At 43.4% G+C, this 26,611-nt stretch overlaps 2 protein-coding genes across 3 annotated transcripts in view; one reads left to right on the top strand and one right to left on the bottom strand.

Moving 5' to 3' along the window:
• The first annotated feature begins 22 nt into the window (after positions 1 to 22).
• On the top strand, positions 23 to 23,879 carry LOC119383125 (transmembrane 7 superfamily member 3). The gene is made up of 10 exons (XM_037651132.2): positions 23 to 223; positions 1,595 to 1,942; positions 12,857 to 13,134; positions 15,642 to 15,828; positions 18,779 to 18,865; positions 18,949 to 19,029; positions 20,384 to 20,536; positions 20,620 to 20,717; positions 21,387 to 21,549; positions 22,640 to 23,879. Exons 1-10 carry the CDS (start codon positions 163 to 165, stop codon positions 22,873 to 22,875), a joined length of 1,692 nt encoding a protein of 563 aa, XP_037507060.1. The 5' UTR covers positions 23 to 162; the 3' UTR covers positions 22,876 to 23,879.
• LOC119383127 (paired box protein Pax-6) overlaps positions 23,799 to 26,611 on the bottom strand; it is a 70,004-nt gene continuing 67,191 nt past the window's right edge. For both annotated transcript variants that reach the window (XM_037651134.2, XM_037651135.2), the window contains exon 9: positions 23,799 to 25,449. In XM_037651134.2, coding sequence (XP_037507062.1) covers positions 25,355 to 25,449 — 95 coding nt within the window. In that variant the 3' untranslated portion in view covers positions 23,799 to 25,354. The remainder of the gene's footprint in view (positions 25,450 to 26,611) is intronic.

Raw genomic sequence — 26,611 nt, 5'->3', positions numbered from 1 at the left:
ACTAGAGCTAAGCTTCGGCGGCTTTTTTATTTGTTTGTTTATCGAGCGTGAGCGCGCTTGGCGCTGATGTGTGTTGTGCGCGTTGAAAGATGTGTGGATCTCGTGAAGTCTTATTGGTGATGCTAATTGCCGTGGACGATTTTTGTCTGTGAATTTCCGAAGATGAAATCCGTCGTGACTGTGTTGTGCTTTCTGTGTCTCTTCCGCGATGGAGAACTTAAAGGTAAACCGCTCTCGAGTGTGGCACAACGCCACAGGTCGGTTTCACGCGCTTGATGTTATCATTGTGCCAGTTATCGGTCCTAGAAAAAAGAACATTTCAAGAGTGCTCGCTCTCTTTCGTAATATATATATGCAGACGAAATCATCCATCGGCGAAAAAGAAAGCGACAAAAATGGATTTATTAAGTTGCTGGTTGACTTGAGGGGCGTTTTGACCATCTGACATCACAAGTCCGATATGTCGTGTGCTGTTACAGTGATCTACACTGATTCAGCAGCGCGTTTTATGTATCAGGCTTAACATGAACGCAGCAAAGCATAATCAGATGAGATAGCTGTAAACATGTTGGCGTATTAGATTGAACGTCCTTGCCTTTAACACCGCTTTCGTTTCACATCTTAGCCCACTAACGTTATCTGTGACTCATTGGCGTAGAACTGCAAAACGTTCATGTGGCAGCGATTGCCTATGTAGTCTGATAAGCTCACTGTGGATCGTGTCGAAAAAATCAACGAGAAGAACAATGATGCCTGTAATTTTCGCCTCGTCGTCAGAGTGCTCGATCGCGCAATCGAATGTGTGTCATGCGCGTTGCTTATAATGTGGTCGAGAGCAGAGGGGGTAAAAAGATGTGGGGGGCGGAGGGGGGGGGGGGAGGCGATAACCTGCGAGCTTGCCTTTGTCGATGCGATTGACGCTGTAGGGTGCCCCTAGATATGACTTTACGTTTCTACTACAGCGTTCACTGAGAAAACTATTAGAACTGACTTACCATTCCTCAGCCGTCACCGATGCGACCTGAGCACGAACGTAATAGACTTGATGGCTAGACTTTTTACCTAAGCACAGTAACTAGCTGACGAAGTATTGTCATGTGAAAACGTTGTCTTCATAAATTAATTTCGAAATTTTTTTATGTGTACGAGCAATATCGCTTTGTAGGGACCGTCATACATTGCCTTTTGTGTCGTCAAAGTACAAATATATAGATTATACTGGTGAAAGATGCATTACTGTGGGAACTTGTGCACTCAATCATAGTTACTGTTCATTCTGGTCATTGGCACACCCTGCAGTATGTAAAGTGCAGATATCTCAAGAACATAGCAAGTCATAAAGTATTATACTCTGTCATCCCAGCTCTTGATCAATAGTCTCAGTACAGGAGGAGGTCTCAGTCTTGCGACTTTGAGACCTCCATCTACATCTATATATCGCATATTTAATGTATCACTTGTACTTCGAATAAGTAAATCTTGAAGCTTGGCTTTGTTGTGTTAACATACAAAAGAAATGACGTGGCGCTTTACTTTTGCAAATGTCATCGCTGGTGTTCATCAAATAACTCTCCTCTCTTGTTTGTCGTTGCAGGTGAACAACTGAAAGTATCAAATGAAGTCAGTGTCGACGTATCCAGTGGCTTGAGGACATACCATGTGCGGACTTCAGTGCCGGGTCGAACAGTGATACCGTTTCACGCGTACGGCATACCATCAGATGCAACCTATTTGCTCTTCCAAGCGCACACGCAAAATGTGCCTGTTACTATTGCGTACAGTGCCGAGACGCCTCCCGACGCAACAGCGAGCGATACGGGAACCAACACAGGCTTGGTTGTCATGCTGAAAGCTTGGGATACAGACGGCACAACCTACGTCCACAACTCAAATGTCGACAATGTCACTGTACTTCTCGTGGTCTCCTTGCACAGCTCAAAAGGTATTCCTTTTGTCTGCGTTCCTTGTGTATTTTGTTCTTCGTGCATGAATTAGCAGATATAAAATCTGAATCAAGTAAAGTTTATTGGCAAAAGTCATGTTTGTCTTACATGGTAAGATCGTTGCAGCAGGAATTCTATACTTAAAAAGAAAATTCACCAACGATTATGATACTGCCTAATGCGAATTCTGAGCACAGCTTCGTGTTGGGGCAACGTCAACTGTGTTTCAAGTATTGGCTTTCCGCAGTCGTAGCAATGTAACATTCATTACACATTGCCACAGAAACTGTCAGTGCTTGAGTGCTGTGCGTTCACTCTCTTTCGCCCTCGTTCACTCTATCAGTTATGCTAACGCCAGTGGCGACGCAGGAGTGGACACCCTAAACGCAGGATAGGGAAGGAACGCAGGAATGGGCGCCCTAAAACGCCAGGCCTGCGCGGAGCGCGCCGCACAGCCCCATCGAAAGCTGGAAGAGCGGCCTTTCTAGAACCCGTTCTGCACTTTCTTGGGGCAACTAATACAAGTACACATGGAAGGTATCCACTACGCGATAAATCATCATTTTTGTGAAGTAGGGAAGCACCTACCATGCCACTGTTCGTCTTTCTGCGCATAAGCGAGGTACCCACTACACATCCGTAAGGCATTATGCGCGCTTTCTTGATGCTGCATGTGGCTGAAGACGATGAAGAATTATGGTTTAGCATTTTGTCGTGGGTTTGAAGCGTTAAACCACACACTCGTTGTGAAATTAGCATTATGTGATGACTGGCTGTTATTGTTACTCTTCTGCCACACTATATTATGCAGGTTAACAACATTCCTTGCCCGACGTGACGCCTGTATGGGGTCTTTTTGCAGATGAGTTTCGAGCACCAATGTGGCTCTGTGGTAGAATGCTCGACTGCCAAGCAGTGGGCCCGGGTTCAAATCCCATTCGATCCTGGTTATTTTTTTCTCATTTGATTTTCTCAGTCTATCGGTTATGCCAGCGACGGTGATGCCGCTCAACACAGGAACAGGCACCTTAGAGCTGCGCTCTAAAAGTGTGATGAATACATACATACCTTCAGCAATGACTTAAATGCAGTAATTATACAAAACCCCAAAAAGTACAGGCATGTGAACAGTGCCAATAATAATTATTTTGATTATAACAAGCAAATGTATGCTAATTTAATGGCAGTGACGACTAATGAAAATCATGTGGACGCAATAATTAAAAGTGTGTCAACAAGTAGAATAACAACAAATAGTAAAATGGTTAATCAACCTGGCACGAAAGATATATACCGATTCATTGTCAGTAATTTCACTTATTTGCCCAAAAAAGAAAAGACACACAGTAAAATGACATACTCATATTGACGAATAATTAGAAAAGTAAGACGTGTCGGTTAATTCTTCAACAGGATATATTGCTGCGTGCGGAGAATGAATGAACGTTATGTTACAGTTTTATTTGGAAATGTAACCAATTCTGTATTGCAATGCTAGAGGAGAGGATTGTAAACTTGGCATATTTCTGAGAAAAGAAGCTAAGCATTTGTGTGACATGGAATAGTCCTGCTGCATGAACTCAGTGACACCCTCCCGCTGAAATTTCTGTCTACCAGAATATCTAGTATTATTGGTCTTGATTGGGGGGGGGGGGGGGGGGGTAGCAAGCCCTCCCTTAATTTTTGCTTGTTGTATGTATATATATACAGGGACACATGCAAACATATATACAAAAATACATAAAAGGGGATTAGACCATTTCCTGAATTAAATTTCTGGCTTGACCCTTGTCTGGTATCAAACAACCTGTGACAATACGCACCTGCCCTTCCCTTTCTCCCCCCCAAATAAAATAAATAAGAGTATAAGTTCCTGGCTACACCACTAATAAGCTTATAACTCTCACAATGTAGACTTTATTTTTATTTATTTATTTATTTACAAATACTGCAGGCCCTGTTCGGGCCCAAGCAGGAGTGGGTAACAAATGTCAGTGGCAAAATCAGAATAAAAAACATAATGAAAATACAATACAAGATACGAAATTCAGAAAATTCTCAACATCAGGGAAAAATATAATTTATGTGTGCCAAGGTCACGTTTTTAAAGGGACACTAAAGGAAAATATGAAGCCATGACACAGATTGTTGAAATAGCGTTCCAAAAACCTCATAGTGCTTGTTTCGGGCCAAGAAAATGCTCAGTTTGAAAGAAAATCGTGTTTTAGGTGTCCACATACTGTTAGTACTATTCAAACTGCCCCCCTCTGCGAATGGGCTTGTGACGTACCATTCTACATGCCCACCCTTTACTGGCCGACAGCCGGTGCAGCGGAGCATAGCTTGGCGAAAACGGAACTTCTGGACTAGCTGTGCCGAAAACTTCTTTTTGCCCGTGAATAAAACTGCAATTTAGAACTTTTTCATGGAGAAAGAGACAGGCAAGCCGATCAAAATGCCAACGGGAAATGAAAATCTCTAGTTTGCTGTATTGCATGTGGGTTGAGAAAAAGCAAGTCAAAAAGAAGGGAGGACGACAGCAAAAGGTGAAGCACTTATGAAGTCCATTGGATCGCACTGTGCAAATGCTTTAACAATGTTCGGATAAAATACTGAGTCACATCTGCCTTCGAACAGTATCTTTTCCAATGGAGCTCGGTTGTGAAGTTTGTTGAGCCCAGCGGTGAATGAGTGGGGGCTCAAATAGAAAGACAGTGGGAGAAGGAAGGTGTACACACACACACCACACGCATGTGGTGTGTGCATACCTTTCTTCGTCCAGTCTATTTCTATTTGTGCTCTAAGCTTTGCCATAAATATGCAATAACAACTGGCCCACCTCTCCATTCTGTGCACAATACTGTGGACACTGGTGCTGAATATGTTCCTCTTCAGTGCAGTGATCACGTGCTGTGACGTCAGCCATTCTTATACACAATAGGCATTTGTGAATGCCACATCCAGCCATAATCTGCACTGCATGGTGGCTTCTCTTCTCGGCAGATGTGATAGTAACCAGAGCTTAACAAGGTGTGGGTTCGAGCTAGTTGATACTCCACGATAACCAGTGCTTGCGCAAGATTTCTTAGACAACGGTCGAAACAGACATGGATTGCACCCGTCCGTGTCTGTTTCGTTCGTTGTCTAAGAAATTTTGCACAAGAAGTGGTGATCAAGGTAACCAGAGGCTTAAGTTAGGTTTCAGGTAATGTAGTAGCATATGCCTAAAATTGGGCTCATTCCAATCAAGACAGCTTCCATTGGTGTACATATGTGTAACGCTTCCTTCAGTGTTCGCTGTAAACAGTGTGATTGGTAAATAACGTTGTTCTCTTTGTGTGGATTACGCAGCCTCCATTTTCTTAGCTGGCCTCCCTTGCCAGGGGGCCAGCTAAGAAAAACTCTCGTCACAGTCTGTATACAGACTACTGCCTGCAAGTCTACTATAGTGATACGGTGGTTACAATGTCCGTCTGCTGACTTGAAAGTCGTGGGTTCAATCGTTACAGTGGTCACGTTCTGATGGATGCAGAATGCTAGAGGCCCATGCACTGCACGATGTCAGTGCATACCAGATGGTTGGAACTTCCGGAGCCCTCCACTACGGCGTGCCTCATAATCATTTTGTGTTTTTGGCATGTAAAACCCCAGAAATATTGAACTGTTGCCTGTAATGGCCTTGTGTTCTGATAGATTGTCCTGCATGCTTATACAAGGTTTTTCAAAAAATGTCTCCAAAAACGCTCACAAATAAGTGAAGTGCAACGTTTGCTCGCTACCTTTATAATTACGTTATAAAAGCCGGCACATATATTAGGATGACTAGAGACATTAATTGCAGTAATAATTATATAAATAAATTAATTTCTTAATTAGAGGATATAGGTGGTCAGTTCACTTGAAAGAACTGAAGTCCTTCCTGCGAAGAGCCCATGGCCACTTTGAGATTTTCAAAAAGCGGCCACTGGTAATTTTTGCGGTGTGATGAAATTCGACCAAATTTGCCTTCTAAACCGAAACCGAAGCACCCAAGTGTGCAACTGCCACACCTTAGCAGACAATCAGAATGACATCGCTGTTTCTGACAACAATTACAGAGGTGTTTGTTCTTCTGCATTCATTAACCTACATGTGCCATGCACACTATCATGGCAGGCATAGCCCCTACATCCAAGAAGCGAGGTACATTGATGGTTAATTATAACAACGCTCGTTCATTCTGGATGTCTTGAAATGGTATGGCAATTGCACCCTTCAGCGTTTGGGCTTTGGTTTCGCCAGCCAAATTAGTTGGATTTCATCACTCAACAGAAATGGCCAGCGGGTACTTTTTGGGAATCTCAAAGTGGCAACAGGCCAGGGTTGCCACTGACTTTCGAGTAAATGTCGCCAAACGACGAGCAAAAAGTCGCCAAAAGTCGCCATTTTTTTTTTTACAAATTTCGCCAAAAAGTAGCCATTCTAGATATGTGCGGCATACCCAGTAATAAAAATTTCCACTCACGTATAGCCCCGTAGAATACAGCGGCATCCAAGACACTGAAATTATATTGACGTTTCTCAATGCCAGTCGCATCGCCCGCTTCACCATGGGAGTGCATGGTGCTGCTTCTCCGACTAGCCGCAAGATGTGCGTGGTGGCGCAAGGGTGAATGAACGAAACGCTCATGATATCCTTCCATCCCTGTCCTCTCGTTTCAAAGCTAAAAGTGGGGTATAAACCTTGGGCGAAAACCGTGAAAGCATTATTTGTAGACAGCTTTACGTACCCTTATATGAATTAAAAGTATTAAAAGGTTTATTGAAGGTAACATGACAGAATTCTTACAGGAACCGATCATTAGTGAGTCTTACACCTTTTCAGTGTGAACTAATATGATACCGGACATCACCGACCCTTTCTTATAGTTACTTATATCTACACGCGTCAACCCGATGCGTTATTGCTGTATAACAATGTAAAATGTTATATAGCAATTGTTTTTATTGCACACGCTCACCGAGAACAGTGAAAAATGCCCCAATAAATAATTTTTATTGCAGAAATAGCCGCGTATCCGCCTCTCTTCGCTATTCCAAAACAGTCTTTGCGAGCTGAACTGGGGTACTGCAACAGTGAATAAGTCGCCCAGCTATTCAGAGCAGTTGGAGCTTTGGCGGAACAAATGGTCGGAACACGTGGCCAGCCCGTCGTCTTGCCCCTTCAGATGCGAAACTTCAGATGAGCTTAAAGCACCTAAAGCCATAAACCTATAGTCAATCACTGCCCCCTCGCGGTTTGCAAGGCAGTCCGCTGACTTACATTTTGCTAGAATGTCACTGGGGGACATTCCAGTGCCTCCTGCATCTAGATGGCATCCCGAACTAAGGATCCCACTCACAGATCTTATTTTCACAGAACATCAAATAAACATTTTATTATCTCTCTAGATGAATTGAGGAGGTACACACGAGTTACAGGACGGACATACTGAATGACGCGTAATGTGCACATTCTACTCGTGGGTCTAAAACCAAGAAAAGTACTGAGAATGTTGCCATTCATTCGTTGGGAAGACACTGAGCTTAGGATTCAAAACTCGGTGGAGACCTAAGCCGAAAATCGCCAAAAGTTCGCCATGTCACCATTCATAATTTTAGGTCGCCACGGGCCTCTCAAATTCGCCAATTTAGCGAAAAGTAGCCACCATTGGCAACCTTGCAACAGGCTCTGAACAGGAAAGACTTCAAATAAGCCATTTAAACTGACCGCCTGTCTCCTCTAATTAAGGAGCTCGTTAGTTTAATTGCTGTAGTTACTGATTTAATTACTTTCTCTAGTCATATTAAAGGGCCCCTCACCAGGCCACATAGCAAATTTTAGTTAGATGCTGAACGTTGTTGTGTGCCGAATGAAGAGCAGTATGCCGCAAGAATTTTTCGAATCGGTTCATTACGAGCTGAGAAAAACAATAATTTGTATCAGCGCGAAACCATGATGCGAGGTGGCGAGTTTCAAACCCTTGCCACTTGCCCCGTGTAGCCTTCGCAAGCCAAATCCCTTCCCTGCCCTCTTCACTTGACACATACGCACGAACACGTCATGCGCATGCATGGTCACATGCACATGACGTGCCCGAGCCAGCCCGAGCACGCGAGCGGCGTTGCACGGCCGCCACCTTTTTTTTTTATGTAGCGGCCGTGGGCGTTTTGTCGCCATTCTCTGTGATGTACTGCCTGTTTCTGCGGGACGAGCATGAAAGTTGAGACATTTGTACGGGCACGAGAGTGGCGGTATCATGAGCCAGTGCCGCATTAACGTTTACTGGGACGCAGTAGAATAAATCAGCATAATGAGTGCTCGAACGCGCCAGAACATTACTTTCATTTCCAGGGCTGGCGTCTGCTCGATGCGCTAACCGCGGGGACACAAACGCATGGGAAAGGGAGGCACATTAGCCCCGCATCTCGCTGCAATTCACGAAAAAAAATGAAAAAGATGCACACATTCCCTTTGGGTGTCTCATTATTTCTCTCAAGTTTTATTAATCTATTCAAGCAACAAATTACACAAACTGCACATGTCGTGCCAAATAATTATCGCAGTATCACGTGCTACTGGCGACGTCAGAGGACAGTCGTCTACGTAGAGGAGCGACGTCACAGCACTACCGTCTACGTAGGGTCATTTTCTCATGTACGTCATCCCCTCATTCTCTAAAGCGCGTGCCCGCGAGAGGAAGGGCAAGCAGCGTTCACCTTGAAATTTGACCCATTTCCGTGGCGCGTAGCGTTGCAAATTTTGGCAGACGTGATCGTGAACGCCTAGTGTATGCATTGCACTCGTTAGCTCAAAATTGTCAAACCTGGTGAGGGGCCCTTTAAGATGACTGCCGCTGCAGAAAAAGTAATGTCAAAGGTGGCAAGAAAATTTTGCAGTTCCCTTATTCTCAGGATTTTTGGACACATTTCTTGAAACGCCCTGTATGCTGCCAAGTTCTTCGATGATCATGATCTGAAAGTCTCCATGTCCAGGCTTTCCATGGTGTTAAAGTTCAGTGCACTGAACCATTATTCCAAACTTAAAAAATAAGCAATTGTTTTAGTATTACCACTACTACTGACTCGTCACTCCACTGCAAAACTTTGTTTTGTAGGCAAGAGGTTTTGTAACCAAGCTCTGTGCGAGTGCTGCCAACTTCAAAGTCCCAACATTGATAAACAATCATTATCCCCTGCCCGATGTTCATATTCAGGGTCATTGTGGCATTGTTGTCATCATTTACTTCCTTCAGTGTGTGAGTGTGCTCGTGTGGTGTAGACGTCTTGTGAAAACGTATTTTTGACACCCTCATTATTGCTAATCTGCCTTTTGATGACAATTTCCAGCACTGGGCTTCCGCTTTTCTCTCTCAACTAATTGACTAAATAAATTTAGCATGTGCTTGTGCCCAGAGAGCTAGGTGTGGTCAGTAACATGCTACATCTGCCACATTTTGTAGTATGACATTTCGTGCTTCTTTCATTTACAAAGAATGAGTCTTCACATTTATGATAAAAAGTCACATTTCAAAAGAGCAACACTGATTTTAATGCCAGAATATTAAACAAAATTCTGCCTTAATGGTATTCTTTAAATTTGATATAAATATGTAGCTCCATTTCACACTTGAGACCGCCCATTCTCCAAAAATTAGGGTGCACAAGTTATATGGACACTTCACTAGAAAGCCCAAAAAAATCGCGCATCGGAGGAAAAGTGGCTGTTTGCACTAAAAATGTGAAGCATTGACTGCAATAGCAAAGTATTCGCCAGTAATTGACAGCTACAAGAAGTAAAGTTCATGGTTTTATTGACCTTACAAATGGCAGTAAATATTTGCTTAATAGTTAATTTGTCAAAAATGGTATCATGCACAAGCTGGTAGACATAAACAGAAAGAAATACGTCCCCTCCTCCCCTAATACACCCTTAATTACATGACCTCCAATATTCAAGACTGTGCACGTCGAACCACCATAATTCTTAGCTCACACTCACAGCTGCAGCATACAGAGTACATTGTGCAACATTACCTTACCGCATTTGGAGCTTACATACATAAATCACAGCAATGATGACAACAGCAACAAAAATTTGCCTGCAGTGTCCATAATAAAAAAAAAGGGCTGAATAGTATTCACAGAATCATGCAAGGACATGTGGTACACCTCACTCTGCAACTAGGAAATTAAATTTTCACTGACAAGTGACGTCCTTTTAAGTTTTTATTGGTGAAATTTGTCAGTGACTTTTTTTTTCTTTGTCAAACAGTGGTCAAGGTACAAACGCGGGTATCTTTTGCAACAGGTTCTCTATCGCTACTATCCTCCATCTCATGCAAATGCAGTAAAGGGCGCATTCGCACGACATGAAATTGCGGTGTGTCCTAGGACACGCCTTCTTCCTTTCTTCGACAACGTTCAGCTCAAAGACTCAAATAGCAGGCTGTCGTGTGTGACCAAATCATATTTTCATATTCAGATACACATAACTGAGAAATGGTCTTATTGGACAACTCCTCAACCAGTTTGGGCTGAATTCATTGCATTTAACAAAAATAGCTGAATTGTATTGTAAGTAGCACATTGCATATTTAATTCAGCCCCCCCTCCCCCCTAATTCACTTTGCAACAGGGCTTAAAGCCCCCCCCCCCCTTTCGCAGGTCAACTTTAGCTCTGCAGCACCCATTTAATAAGTGCTGGAGCTTATTTTTTTTACCAGTAGTAATTTGTGCGGGGAAATTAAACTCCCCAATTTTCCGAATAATGATTTAATCACAGTTATTCTGTTGACGTGGCGTCAGCAAAACAAAACAAAACATACATTGTCGTAGAGCTGAATGCAGTTCCCCGAGACACTGCACACCACAGGTTAACACCCTTGTTTGAATAAGGTCCTTCGCGCAGCATACTGTTTCACAAGGTACATGAGTGTGGAGCTACCTCATCGTGAATCAGTGAACATTGACCTTGGTCTCAATAGGTTACCAGTCAATTTTCATTCCTTTAGTTGTGCATTACGAGCCTGGTATAATGCCAAAGACACATGCATTTTGCCTACTTTTTTATGCAAGTGGGTGTGAAAGAAATATAGTGTTGTCGTGCCTGTGGTTCTCAATGCAGTGAGTCAACTAATGTATGCTCTGTGTTGCAGCTAGAGTTATCTGCTTTCAGCTCATATATCTTTAAGGTATGAGGCCATGTGTCGGAAAAAATTTTTTAAAAGCAATAAGCACGAGAGACTATTAGTCTACATTATAAAGCACACCTATTTAGCACATGTGAGCATTATAAAGCATTTTTGTTAATTTTTCGTAATTGAAAATTTCATTAAAAATGTGCCTTACATGAACACCCCTAATTCAAATTCCTCTCAACAAAAAACCTAATTTTTTGTAGGGACATTATCGAGCTGCATAGGGCATTGTTAAACATTGAAAGAAAAATCTGGCATAAAACTGGCGCCTCGCTGGACCCTATACAGATCCCGTTCTTTTGCACAAACAAGGCGTCGTGAAATTCACTAAAAGTGGACGATAAGTGCATGGCTGAAAGCTGCAGGAACGAGTCAACAGGAACACCACAGGCATTCTGGAACGAAACAGCCTCGTTTTCTTCAATAAGTTCCCAAACTACTACGAACAAATCCTCATGAAGCACTGAATAAAATAGGTCTTCAATGTCTGGGGAGAATGCGGTGTTAGCACAAGGCTGTTTATCACGTAGAAAGTCCACAACACTGTCCAATGACGTGGCGGCAAACGGATCTGAAAAGACGAGCATGTTGAGCCAACGTTGAAGATACAGTCCCATGTGTTGCTGCCACGTTCCCTTTTCCGTCACAATGGCTCTGAGCGGGCAGCCAACTTTGTGGGTCTTAGCCGCGAAGAACACGGTGAGCCTATCTGTCAAATTAAACTTTTGCACTGCCTTGTACAGAGCTTGCTTATGGAGTCCATCTTGCATGTTCTGCTTGCCTGATGATTGATTGATGGTGCTGCCGGCAGCATGCATCTTCCACATGGTGCAAAGCAGGCGAAACCGAAACTGGTGTCCACAGCTGAACTCACTTTACAGACCCACTGTAATGGTGTCTGTCTTGAAGAAGTATGATTCAGTGTCTACGTTGTGTGCAGGTAGTAACAGATGTTCAAAACAAAAACACACCTCACACAGAGAATGCCATTGGTGTTCGAACGTGGCACAGGAGTTAATTAATGTGAAAGTCTGGGATGTTTCATCAAACACAAAAATTGACTGTTGGTTTCCTTGGTGTCGCATCACATGAGTGATGCAAAAAATCACCATCACGTGCTGACGTCATCATGGCATCACAAGTCACCAAAACTTGTGATGTGATCATGAAGTCACTATGACGTCACTTGACGACGTCATTGAATGACATTGTCGCTTGGTCAAAGGTGTGCCGGTCACGGAGGCAGTGCAAAACCAGTTTAGATGCAAAAAGCTTTCGTGAGAGGGGGGATATGATCAATATATCGACTGAATAGAAAAATAAAGAGATGGCTTTCGCCTTTGAATCATCTTAGGCGAATGTATGAGGGACCCTTGTAAGTTTCTTTTTTAATTGTTTTTAATTTACCAAGGGGTTCTTTCGAATATTGGGTGTGATTCCGAAAAATATCAGTGAGTCTACGGCTTGTGGCTGCTGTTTGCAACTATCGATGGTTTGACTTATCAAAGCGCACGAAGACGAATGCAAAAAGGGAAGACCACGCATTTCAACCAACTAGCCCAGTTGTCGATTCTCTTGCAGCTATCGAGTCATGGGAATCTGAGTCACTGGAGCCTGTGTGTTTTTTCTATCTTCATTTCATGTGTTTAACTTTATTTCTAAAATTTGTCTTCTCGTGCGATGTGTTGTTACCAGACCCCGTGCCAGGCGGCTGCAACATGGAGTTCCCCGTTGAAGTGTCGCCCTTCCTACGACTCGTGATGGAAACCACAGAACTGGCCGTGGAGTTTCAACATGCCAGCGGTGGTGTACCCCGGGAGGCCCAAGCACCCAAGTGCAGTCGGAACCTTCCGTTCTTTCGTTACAATTTGTATGTCTACTACCTTGACCAGTGGGACTTGTCAGAAGAACACTACCTGGAGGCTGTCTCCAAGATGTTAGACCCTACTTCAGTGAAAAGCAATGCACAATCGGTATGCAGGTTCAAAGCTTGTTAACATAAGTATCACAAGAGCTTACTTTCATAGACTTTTAGGGTGGCAAAGGCTTCGTTCTTAGAGTTGCCACAGTGAGCTTATACATATTTTGTTTTGTGCAAACAGTTTGAATAATATGTCAGTAACACATAGTATAAGATTACAGGATTTCCCATTGTCAGGTTGCTGTGCACAATGCGACACTAGATAGCACTGCTGTCTATCCTTTGCTTATCCTCTTTTTCTGTTTGCCATTTATACCACATGAGCCAAATTTCCTTACTGCTTGAGTAAGCACGCATAGCATCATCTGTCTTGAAGAACCATTTTCGGATTACTTTATTTGTATTTATTATGCCCTGCTTTGCAGTGTCACTTATTGCTGGTAGTCGCACCAGTGAGACGAACTTTGTTTTCATGTACCTGTTACTTATTGCTTACGTGGAGGCTCAGCCACAAGTTTTATTAATAATGAGCGTATGTTCCATGCTCTTAGGAAATGGTATGAGGGCTAAGAGGAGCAGCTTTTAGCACATGGTCATCTGTTACATTCACAAAGCTTGTTATAGGTTGTTATATGGACCTTCCTGTGCCAACTCCTTACCCAGTTCATTGCCTCGTCCTGTCTACTGGCATTTGTTCAACAGAATACTATGCCACACAGGCAACACTGCACAAACAAGTTCTACAGAAGCTTTATTAAAACGAGAAGCTGTCATGTTCCACCAATACTTTCAAAGAATCTCCTCTCACCTTGTACATACTTCAGAAGTTCATTGCATTTTTTGATGTCCTCTCACAAGTCAAGCTGTCAGCCACTCTTCTCATGTCGTACATTCACTTAACATTCTGGGTAGCTTAGTTGGTATAGGGTCATTCCGTGCCAAACATCCCAGCCATTTTGGTGACCGTCTCAAATGTGATAAAAAAAAATCGTGCTGATTTCTTGCGTTGAAAACAGTACATTGCTAGAATATTTCGGAGAGAAAAGATTTTTTGGTAACGTCGGAGCCTTCTGAATTTCGCAGAATGTCGTCTAAGTGACGCTTGTTAAAAAATTATTGCTCAAAGTATCGTTTCTTGTTTCAATGCCAAATTTGGTTTGCTTAATATGGAAGGAGTCTGTGTAAGATGTTGGAGTCTCAGTTATATTACTGCAATTTTTCTGCCATATACACTTCCACATATTTTGTAAAAATGTTATATGTTTGCATTTTTCCCCTTGTAATACTGCGCCATGTATATCTGAGTAATCAATACTTACTTTGCAAAAGATATATTTTGCGATAGAAATATTTTCAGACCACTGAAGTTAGTAAATATCACTAGGAGAAATCACACATTTGTGAAAATCTTCATTTTGGGCCATATTGAGACGCGTTTTACACAACGTGGTGCTCCAGTTAAAAATCAACTTTATACATCAATTGAAAACAAATTAATAGTCCTTCTTATATGGCAACTTTTATTATTACAATTTTTGTTTTAAGGAAGAAAATAATTTTTGAAGTTTTCCGTTGACGGCAATAGGCAACTTCAATGACGAAGCTACCATATGAACAAATCGGAACATAGCCGTCAATGGCGAACTTCAAAAATTATTTTTCTTCCTTAAAACAAAAGTTGTAATGATAAAAGATGCCATATAAAAAGAACTGCTTATTTGCTTTCGATTGATGTATAAAGCTGATTTTTAATTGGAGCACCACGTGGTGTGAATTCTGTCTCAATGTGGCCCAAAATGAAGATTTTCACAAATTTGTGTTTTTTTCTCGTAAGATTTTCAAACTTCTGTGGTCTGAAAATGTTTTTATGCAAAATATACCTTCTGTAGAGTAAGTATTCATTACTGGGATATTCACACACAGCGCAGTATTACGAGGGAAGAAATGCAAACATAGAACATTTTGTCAAAATTCGTGGAGGTGTATATGGCAGCAAAATTGCAATAATATAATTGAGACTCCAACATCCTGCGCAGATGTTTTTGCTTAATATGTAAGCTAAATTTGGCACTGAGACAAAAACTATACTCTCGAAAATAATTTTTTAACAAATGTCACTCAGACAACATTCTGTGAAATTCAGAAAGCTCCCACGTGACCAAATTTTTTTTCTCTCCGAAATATTCTAGTAATTTACTGTCTTCCACGCAAGAAATCAGCACAACTTTTTTCGATCACATTTGAGATGGTCGCCAATATGGCTAGGATGTTTGGCATGGAATGACCCTATAGCAACAGCATCGGAAGGTACCGTTGGATGTTGATTCAACCCAGAGAGCACGGGCCATTTTTTCACCGATTGAGAAACATGTATTTTTTTGTTTATTTGTTTTCTTGTTTGTTTATTTGTGGCTTTAGGCTGCTCTTGAGTTGGTGGTAATTGTTGCTCTTCGTGACGATAGCATTGAAACAAAATTCACTTTCTTTTTCAAACTCTGTTTTGAAATTACTTCTTATTTTTTCATTTATTTCATGCATAATGTTTCTTTCATTTCAAAGGTGAAAGCTTACCGTGAAAACCCCAAGACCAGGGCGCTGTTCCTGACTTACCCTGGTGAAGGTGCAGTGTATTCTGTGCTCGTGGAGCAGGTGACCTGGGACGGCACAATTCATGAGGCGGCATACGTGCCAGTTGCCACGTATGGCTGCCTGTGGTACTCACAGTCCCAAACGTGTCGACGGCTTGGTGAGTGTACAGAGTGCAGCTTCTTTAAAGGCAATTTTCTTGCTGAAAGCTGGTGTGCGCTGGAAGTTCAGCATCTTGACCCTTTAATTAGTTGAGCTCAAAGTTGTGCTGACCTCTCCTACTGCCTAAACTCTTGGCAAAGACTCATTCTAAATTAAACTTGGCGGAATAGTTACCAAGGTTAGACCATTGTAGTCTATTAAGCTTATGTTTCATCAGGAGCACAGCTGTATAAATACATTTTAGTGTGCTATGCTTCTTTAGTTCTGCACTGAACTGGTATGTTGTAATTGTATAGTGTAGCTTTCAATCGCTGTTTGTTTTCATTTGCCATAAACAATTCCTTACAGTGTTCTGAACATGTAGGTGATGTGTTGCGTTTTGTCACTGGCCTGCTTGTAGATGTACTGGTTAGTCTCTATACTTAATGGCACTCCTTAATCAATCTAGTTATGCTGTCACCTTAGATGTGCTAGATGTTCATTAATTGTTTGATGACATTTTTCCCAGTGATGAAGCATGCTAGTTTGCATAATCATATCGTGGTTCTGGCGTATAAAAGCCCGGATTTGAATTTTTATTGTGATAGCAATTATATGGACAGTCTCGGCTGGATTTTGCCGTCGCTGTCGCTGTCATTCACCGTATATGTATAAGTATGTATATATATATATCAAAGTCCCAATGAAAAATAATTCAGAAAAATGCTTCTGAAGCGCGGAATTGAACCAGTGACCTGTCATTCCGCAGCGCTTGGCGCTAACCACTACGCCAGAAAGCGCAAATCCTTCAGGTAGCTAACGGCGAGCGTTATATACACACCCTTTACCGCTGGCAGGACTCAGAGATGGCAGGCGCTTATAAGCGTTTCTTCATTACCAGCGAGATGGCGCGAGGAGCACGACTGGTGGATTTAAAAATCGTCAGCTCGCTCGCTCGCTTCTTCTTATATTTGCGCAGAGAGAACTTTGCCCTTCCACTGTCTGCTCACGCGGTTTTCTCGTGGTGAGGGGAAGAGGGATGTTTCGAGCTTTCACCGTGATGTCCGCGCTCATGTTACGGAGCGTACGAAAGTCACTCGAACTCAAGGGACGCCGCTAAACGAACAAACAGAAGATGAGCGCGAACTATCAAGTGTCACAGCTCGACACTTGAAGCACGCTAGTTTCCTTCGCTGCTTCGGCCGCCTTTGCAACAGGAGCGCTGTTCAAACTGAGAGTATCGATTGGCGAGCCTCACTTCGTATAGCACTAGTTTCTTGCTATCACATTCATTGCTTCGCCCTTGCGGCGAAACTGTGACTTTTTTTTGCAAGCTAGCATGTTGAGACACTTGGCACATTCTTATTCCGCCACAGGCACATGGTCTCTGCCAGCTCAACACAGCATCTTCATCTGTTTTTCGATTCGCATACTGCTTTGCCGGTTCATAGTGCGGCCAATAGATAATGCGCTGTCACAGTTCAAGGTTATGCTTAGGCATTCCAGGTGACTTCAGTAATGACAAGCCTTTAATCTTTTATCAGCAGAGATCAAGGCCCACATACTTTGATTTAGGTTCTCATTAAAGAACCCCAGATGGTTGAAATTTCTGGAGTCCTCACTACGGTGTCCTTCATAATCATATCGTGGTTTTCGGACGTAAAACCCCCAACAATTATTATTGTATCAGCAGAACTAGGGATTAGTCGGTAGACCGAAATAAAAGCAATAATAAAGAAGGAAACTTTTGCTGTTGAAAACTACACAAGTACATTTAAAGGCTCCCTAGCTTGAATTTTGCAGTACTCCAAAACATGCTCGGTTTATACAGATGTTCAATTATCTAAAATACCCAGAGAAGAACATAAAAAAGATCTTAATTTGCCATTAGATTCTGATAAAGCAGGAGGGAAAGAAAGAAAGGAGGAAAGAAAGTGGAAAAAATTTTCAAGGTGCTGTCATTTCTTTAACAAGTGGCATTCACAATTATGCAAGCTCCATGGCTTATATCTGTTTTTGGTTTCAGTGCATTCTAGCTCCAGTTTTGGTTGGAACCACTGTTCCACACCTCGGCACATTTTCTAATCTCATTGGCCACTTCGTTACACTCCACTCACAGTTTTTTCTGAATTAATCCTTTAAAATTGTGTGACATTGCAAACACTGATTCATCTAATCAGAACCAGGTCATAAGCATAGGCCATGGCCTTGAATGTAGCTCTGTATAGTAGTTTTTTCCTGAATTAGCTGGCGCGTGGTTGAATCTTTTAAAATTGTATGACAATACAAACACTAATTTATCTAATGAGGACCAGGTCATAGGCATAGGCTATGGCCTTGAATGTAGTTATGTGTAGCAGCGCCCCACTGATAAAAATGTTCGGTGAAGGCTTTTTATGACTTGAAAATACTGTGTTATATATTCTGGCCATAAATATGTTAAATGTAGATTCCTTTGTCAAGCAATGTGACGTTCTCTCCAGTGGTAGTAACATGCATTGAGCCTTATGCTCCTGAATCTTTTTCTGTTAGGCGAATACTTTTATTTATTTGTTTTTATTATGTACTACTACATTTATTAACTTTTTTAATTTCTAACTTTTTTAGTTGTCACTGCAACCACTGATAGATTATAGATGACAGATAGTAATACCAGTTCATTTTCTTGAATATTATTCATAGGTTTACTCACTTGTACTGACCATGGTGTATGTGTCTTTTTAATGGCCCTACATCATACGATGCTTACAGAGCAGTCAAGAAAGTATCTGTGTTCATTGGTCGTAGTTAGATAGCTCTTGTATTGTCAACTGGATGAAGCTTTTCTGGTGAAACAGTTGAAATTCAATGAGACCAAATTGAAGTTCAATGAGACCAAAGTTGAAGTTCAATGAGACCAAAGTTGAAGTTCAATGAGACCAAATTTAGTCATTGTATTAACATTCTCACATATTTTTAATGACATCCAGAGAGTGCCTGGGGTCTGGTGGTGGCCCTGCTGTTGAGCATTGCAGGCCTCATCATTTGCTTCAGAGGCCATCGCTTCTTTTCATTTCGTAAGTGTGCATCCGTGTCCATGCAACAGCTGAGAAGACGGGCAAGTTTTAAGGAAATAATCGAATGTTTGATTCTCTTCCAGAGATGTTCTTCTTCGGCTTCCTCGCATTTTCTTTAATAAGCTTCATGGTTTTTATTGCCATAACGAGGGCATCTGCACGTGGTAAGCATCCGTATTACTCATTATTGATACGATAGAAGGGGCATTGTCCGAGGGGCTCGTTTCTCTGTATTATACACAACTAATGGAACCGACGGACAGTTAAGCCAAGGAAAGCGTAGGGGACAGTATTTGTGCTTTCTTAACTGTAGTGTAATGATTCTCTCTTAAACTGAAAGAAATTAAAGTGGACGAAAAATCACCCTTTCTGTTAGTGGGATCTGAACCCACAACCTTCGAATTGTCTGTCAGTTTCATTAGTTCTTATTAATAATGATTTCATATCAAGCATGATTGCTTTAACTGTTCGTTTCTGGTAGCTATCGCGGTATACATTAAAAATTGTGCTGTGCCATGTTTCATGTGTGGAGATGTCTCTCTGAAATGAATTATGCTCAGACGTGAACCAGTCACCTGCAAATAATAACGAGCTTGCTTAAGGAGCCTCTTTTGTGCGAAACGGGATATGCCGTAACTGAGCAAAGTAAAGGACACATAAAGGTGTAATGGAGGAAGCAAAGAAAGTAAAAATCAAACTACCAACTTGAAAGAGAGAAATCGTGGTCCATCTGTTTTGTAGCATGAAGCTACAGAGAAAACCCATATGGATTTCACAGAAAGAAAGCTTCCTAGTTGGTAAAAAATTTGTCATCTGGGATTCCAAATGGGGACCAATGCTTTCCTGTGGCAGTCAATCCATATTTGGCGTGGTCAAAGCTAAGAGCTGGACAATGAAATGTTGAAAAGTGAAGTAATAGTGGAACATTGTATGATAGAAGGATGACAATATGGATTCTACATAGACAGTACTCAGATGATATTCTGCTTTCAATTAAGACAGTGCTGGAAGGACATCTAAAGCATAGTGCAGACAACCTTTAATAGTCACAGAATTTGTGCAAAGGAAGAGTAAAAGCAGTCTGTGGTGGCAGGAAGTAGGCTGTATAGAATGATGAGGTTGGACTTAGCAGGCATAGAGAGCTTTTTGTTAGCGCAGGCATAGAGTAAGAATAGGCCTCCAGGAAAGGGCTTTGTTTCAAAGTGTGCTTAACTATGCAGACTGATAGTTAAGGTGGAACGAAGCTTTTAATCCAGTCTGGGTTCCTTGTTTACTGTAATGTTCTGCTTCATAGACAGAGTATGTATTCACGTAGGCACTTACTCCTGATCTTTAACCTACAAAGTTACAGACGTTTTGTCCTTTCCTTCCATGTCACAGAGCCATATAAGCCTCAGTTTAGCCATTGAGCGAAGTCATTTAAGGTTTATAAGTGCTATTCACGCTGCAACACACTCCTGACTTCGTTTTAACAGCAAAACACCAAGAGTGCGTGACTTTTCACCTGTAAATGCACAGATGGACTCCTGGCAGCTTTGCTCGGAGGGGCGCTCGGTGGAATGATGTGGATGGCCGTGTGGTGGCTGTTTGCCATCCCCGTGCTCTCTATATCTCTGTCGGGACTGACCCTTGGCTTTCTGGTCGCGGCTACCCTTCTCTTCACACCTCTAGGTTTGTCCTCCATTCATAATATAATTATGCCTATCACAGCCACTCCCATGGGTGCTAATGGGTGCCATTTGCTTTCTTTGTAGGTGAAGTAGCATTTCTTCAGAGCAGCATGAGCTACTGGGTCTTCATCAGCTGTATTATGCTGCTGCCAGCTCTGCTGTTGCTTCCACAGGCCAAGCTGGTGAGTACTCCAGCATTCTGCACAAAACGGCTTGGAGGTAACTGATGAGTGCAAAGTCAATAGGACACTGAGAATTGCTATAATGATGGCTGTGCCTAGTCTCACTGCTTAGTGTAGCAAATATTTGTTTACGGATTTGCAGCAGACGATCAGCAGCTTGTACCATGCTATTACTCTAATACATTGACCATTCTTGTACATAGTTTCGGCATCGTTGGTAGTATTTTGCATTGCCAAGGCTGTACAAGGTGGTGCTGGCATTCAAGGCATGCGACTTGGCTTCATCATAGCATTGCAACCGTTCACAGGTTTAACGCATTGTGCCAACTCAGCAGGGCATTTTTCCCTGATGCCTGTTTCATCCTTACCAGCAGCCATTTCGCTTGCTCTGTATCATTACCACCAAAATGTTGCAGAATGCTTCTACGCTTTCTTTTTCCAAATTGAATAGTTACTTGCATCATGGGCATAGAAATTATGAAATGCTTACCTTGAAAAGAACTGCTTATTATGCAGGAAGGGGTCCATAAATACTTTACAACAGCACTGCTGTAACAGACAGTGGGGGTTTCACTAACCTTTGTTTTATGCCCTGGAGGTTATCTGCAATATGTGACGGGAGTTTTTTTTTTTTTAACATCATTTTATTTTATTCTTTTTCTTTTGCAGTTGAGTGTGGTGTCTTGCTCCTTAGTTGGTGGCTACTGCACCATCCTGGCAGCAGATCAGTACCTGGGCACATCACTGTCCTACGTGGTGCTGAATGTTGTGCGACGTTCCTTGGTTCCGGGTGGCTACCAGGCCAGCAACACAGTTCCCTTCCAGCTAAATGGTGGGTCATCTTTACCATGAAGTGCATGATTTCACGTTTGAGTGGGTGTTCCTGTTTGCTCGTCTTCAAAAATGTCAGTTGTGCATTCAAAATACATGCACGACTTCTGGTGCTATCATGAAGAATATGCTCTGAGCAGCGCTTCCACATTGTAGGTGCAGCAATTACAAAATTAACTACTTCCCATAAGGTGGCATCGGTGTGATGAGATGATTTAAGCCATTCAACCAAAAATTCTTGCATTTTTAATCTATAGCATTCATCATAAACCACAGATACAGAATCTGCTATTACATTTTCATATGCTATAGCAACTTAATAGCGGGCATCTGATTGCCTTGCTCATCATTTTTACCAGCACTAGGAATAAGCCACGTGTTTACGGCACATGCAACTCTATGGCATAGTTACCCCCGAGTTGGAATGTAATGCTCGAGTGGAACTGTTCACGGCCTACCTTTGCAAGGCTGTATCTGCCTTTTGCCAGCACCATGTAGCTCCTCATCGGGTTTTCCTACTGTGAATGCCTAGTTGCCGACGCTCACACCCAGTGCAGCAAGCTGCAATGTGGTACTGCAATACGTCCACAGAAATTCCGCAAGGCACACAAAATTGGCTATATTGTATGGGCTGAGTATAAGAAATAGCACTCACCTTATATTGGAATGGTCAAGAATCTCCATATTTCTCTCCATGCGTATTTTTCAAGCTATACTGTGCAGTCAGCAGTAGTGTAGGCTTTTACTAGTTTATGAAGTTCGGCATAGTGCCTGTGTTTGTGAACGTAAAAGCCGATTCTTTCCCTACAAGTTTTGAAATGTTAGCGAATGTTTCAGTATGTGGCATTATGCCCCTTTATTTGCAATTACCTTTTGTCCAATTGGTATAATGCACTAGAGTGCAGACAGTACTTGCTGCTAGACAAAAGTTCTTGGTTTTGAATTGTGGGTGCTTCCTAAATTCTAGTGTGCCTTTTCTTGCTCCATGAAGAAAAGATGAAAGATGAGATTTTTATATGTTAGTAGTAAGTAGATCTGAGAGAGCTTGAAGAAGTCATTGTAAAGAGGGTGTATTTTGGTACGAAACGCAGACGTACTGCTGTCCATGACTTGGGCCGCACTCTTCGCACTGGGCACAGTGCTGCAGCTATGGTCCGAGCGGGGCAGGGCGCCCTTCCCCCAGTCGCCGTACCACAAGTGGATACGGGATCGCAGCTCCGCAAGCCAGCCTCTGTTGGCGACGACGCAGCTTCCTCCGCCCACATACGGAAGCATAGGTGGCAATGCACCCCCCTACGAGCCACCACCTAGCTACAACTCATTCTGATTGAGTCGAGGCTGTTCCTTGCAGTCATTGTTACCTTCGTTTGTGAAAACCCCATATCTTGAAAGCATTCCTCCACTCGACACCTGATCACAAATCATAGGATGTGGAGGGCAGCACTGCTCCTTGACTGAAGTAGTCGCCGCACTTAAGCTGATTAGCTTTTTATCGAGGCACTGTCAGCCTCGTCTTGAAGGCATCGAAGTGACACTGCGTTATGAGGCAAGTTCTTGCCATGATAATAATGTAACAGCAGTGTTGAAGCATGGTGTGTACTCCAGCAGAATACCTTGTGGAGTCGAGAAGAGCTTCGAGTCAGCTTTCTCGTTTGCAAATACGACATTTAGCCTCTCTCCAGCAGGATAAGGAGATCACACCGCGTATTACCGAGTGACAGAACACGTGGTTGTCACCTGCGTTACTATATGGCTATTTTATACTGCACTAGTCAGAACAGTTGGAAGTGGTTGTATGTTTGTAATTGAATGTGTGTAGTCAAGTGTTTACGACTCATATAAAAGTGAACTGCACCTTGCAGCTAAGAGGTGCCACCTTTTCTTATCTCTCTCTGACAAGGAGCGGGCTTACAATGTTGCGTGAAAATTTACATGCCTGATAACACCTGGAATAGGATTCTGATCACATTGTATATGAAGATCGTTATAATATACTTTGTTACTTGTTGACGCTGACGATGGGACACTCATCTTCTTTTTTTATATTTGGGCCACAGTTCTTTTTTTGTTGCACTCTTTTGTTTATTTATAATACCCAATTGGGAAGTAGGGTCGCTACACAACTTCTTGGTCAAGCACCACCAGCAGGCATGGTACCTGAAGCTGTGCAGTGTGTCCGGTGTGCAGCTGGGTCAAGCTCCGATACAAAGGTGACGACAGAAGACATCACAAAATGACGTTCACTGTTTCTTTTTATTCTTTTTTTCTTGTCTTTACCGAAAACTCTTTGGGATGAGCTATATTAAAAGTATGCCTCTTGACATTTCTAAAGTGTGCTCCTGTTCTGTTTTCCAGTACAGTTCTGTACAAGCTCTCCAAAACGTCGCTTTTGAAGGTCCACACAGATGACACAAAAGAACAAGCTGGTGACATCACGTGCGAATTAATGCTACAGTCTCGGGCCAGGTCTTGGCGACACTGTAAACGCTCTGGCATTCCAGAGGTGCGAGGGAACAGAGACAGGAAAGACGCCACAACTGCACTGCTTTAAATGCAAAAAAAAAAAAACAACTAACAAAAACTTCACTGTGGTGTCACATTGGATGATGAGGGCAGTGTAGCGAGTATTTCATTCACCCACCTACGAGAGCACGCGTATTGTCAGCTGGACTGCATTTGTGCAGCCGACACAGTGTTGTGTGCACAGGTTAGTGATGGCTGGGTTGCGTTTGCACTGCCCGAGAAACTTGTGGTCGAGAATTCGAGGCCTAGGTGGATGAGCTGTGGCTTGATTGCGATGACGACATTAACAACAGCCGACACAGCTCATTTGGATAGTAGAGGATGGAGTGGTCGATTGACACGTTAAAAACAACAAAAAGAAAGAAAGAACTGGGGCGCTCACAAAGTGTGGTCGACTAGAACAAAGGTCCTTATATTCAGTAGCAACCTTGGTGGCTCTTGCCAGCATCGACTGGTCTCATTGTCGACTGTGGCTGTGACGAGCAGCGGTCGAGGCACACGTCTTTGGAGTGTCCATGACACGCAGCGATGACTACAGGAAGCGAAAGCAGCAGGGTTGCTTTGCGATCGTTTGTGCAGTTACTTCTCCTTGGGAGCATTTACAACGCATGTTCCACTTTAACCATCTGCTTGCTTATTTGTCACATATCAGTATAGTATAGTTTTAAACCAGACATAACCTCGTCATCTGTGCATCACAGCAAAGTGTGCATTTCAGGATGATGTGTAGATCAGGGGGCTGGCTGACGGTATGTGGAGAGTCATTCAGCAATGGTGCAGCTTCATTAAAAAAATTTACGAGGTTCGTCACGGTGGCAGTAAGGTGCCCACCTGATGTGTAGCCTTGAGAAACTTTGCAATATTGAGTGTTGGTGCCAACAGTACTCACAGATTCTGAAGGACTACTTGAAAATGCTTGCATTTTACGCACCACCATGCCTGATCCACTATTATTTGCACAAAGTTGGTCACGAGTGGTCATTGAAGTGAAACAAATACGGGGGCTGCCGTTTGAGCAACTGCACAGGCCTTCACAAAACGGGACCACTGCTTCACACTTCTGCGAGAAGGAGCACGCACGTTTCCTGCACGGTTCATCAGAGTCCTGCTGGCCGGGATCCGTGCGGACTAGAAGAGTGAAGCCAAGCTTCTTTTGTGGGGCGCATGTAGCGCGACTAGTCCTTGTTGGCGCAAGTGGCCGGGAAGTGGTCCTGGAGGTTGGCGTACGACCTGCTACCCTTGGCGAGGCTCAGGTCGGTCGGGTACCCAACCATGGGCCATTGTCACTGCAGTCGGGGCCAGTAGTTGGACGGCACCGAGAGGTCGGTTGTTTGGCCAGGGACTTGCACTGGCACCGTCACGCCCGGAGAGATGACACCTGCACAAGGTGACAGACAACGATGCAGTGTGCTTGAGACCGCAGATGACCACTGGTTCTGCACTAGTACATAGGTGTGCTGACCCTCTGCGGGCCTATACCGTCTTGGTCCTCCCTGATTGGCTATTTTGAAATGGGTCAGGTCCCTCCACATGGACAGCGCCGGTGGTCTGAAGCGTGACGGCTTCGAAGAAACGGATTAGTATTCCGTGGTACGGCATAGGCCCGCTGCAGCCTTCCGCTTATGCAAGATTGTTAAATATGGCTCACAGGTGCAGACGCGTGTTACTCGACCAGTTGCTGCAGACTGGCACCGAACTGTAAGGAATGGCGTATTCACTCGAATAACGGTCGCGCTCGCGTAGTGATCGCACCCCGAACTTACCGTCGCAGCGACAGAAGTGAGGACGCCACGCGTTCTCCATTTTGTGAGGCGGCCACCGCGCTCCTTGCTTTGTGCCGTTTCGAGACGACAGCAGGTTACACGTCTGCCTGAGTATGCGCTCAAGCACGGAGGCAGCGCGGTTGCCGTGCAGTGTCCCGCATCGTTTCTCTAACGGTTACGTTAGATCACGAAACAGCCCATAGTCGACAAGAACTCGCGGCCGCACGGAAAGCGGCGGAACTAAGTGCCGGAGCGTCGCCTGGACTCTCACGTATTGTACGTACAGCACACGACTCGACGGCAGAGGGCTTTGCAACGAGATAGCACTAAAGCCCCTTGATGTTGGAAAGTAGCGACGCTCCTTTATCCATACCGCCTCACCCTCGCCGCGCCGTCAACCTCCTCTTTCTTCACCCTCTCTTTCGCGGAGCCGGCGCATCCGCAACGCTGAATGGCTGCGACGCGCGATACCTCCCAGTCAGGTGACCCTGACGTCACGAGAAGCGAGCGCAAGCAAACTTCGCGCGCTTTCAGTTGCTGACGCACACCATGAACCCTCCAGGAGTGTGTGTACGGGTGTGTGCAGGTGTATGCGTGTTTCAGGGGCGTAGCCAAGGGGGGGGGGGGTTGGGGGGGTTCAAACCCCCCCGAAATTGTTCAGTTTTGCTTGCGTATATATACACGCACATATACAAACGCACGCACGAACATACATGAAGTATGGTTGAACCCCCCCCCCCCCGAAAAATTTCTGGCTACGCCCCTGGCGTGTTTGTA

The sequence above is a fragment of the Rhipicephalus sanguineus genome, chromosome 2, assembly GCF_013339695.2.
Source record: "Rhipicephalus sanguineus isolate Rsan-2018 chromosome 2, BIME_Rsan_1.4, whole genome shotgun sequence".
Lineage (NCBI taxonomy): Eukaryota > Metazoa > Arthropoda > Arachnida > Ixodida > Ixodidae > Rhipicephalus > Rhipicephalus sanguineus.
This window is presented reverse-complemented; position numbering and strand designations above follow the sequence as displayed.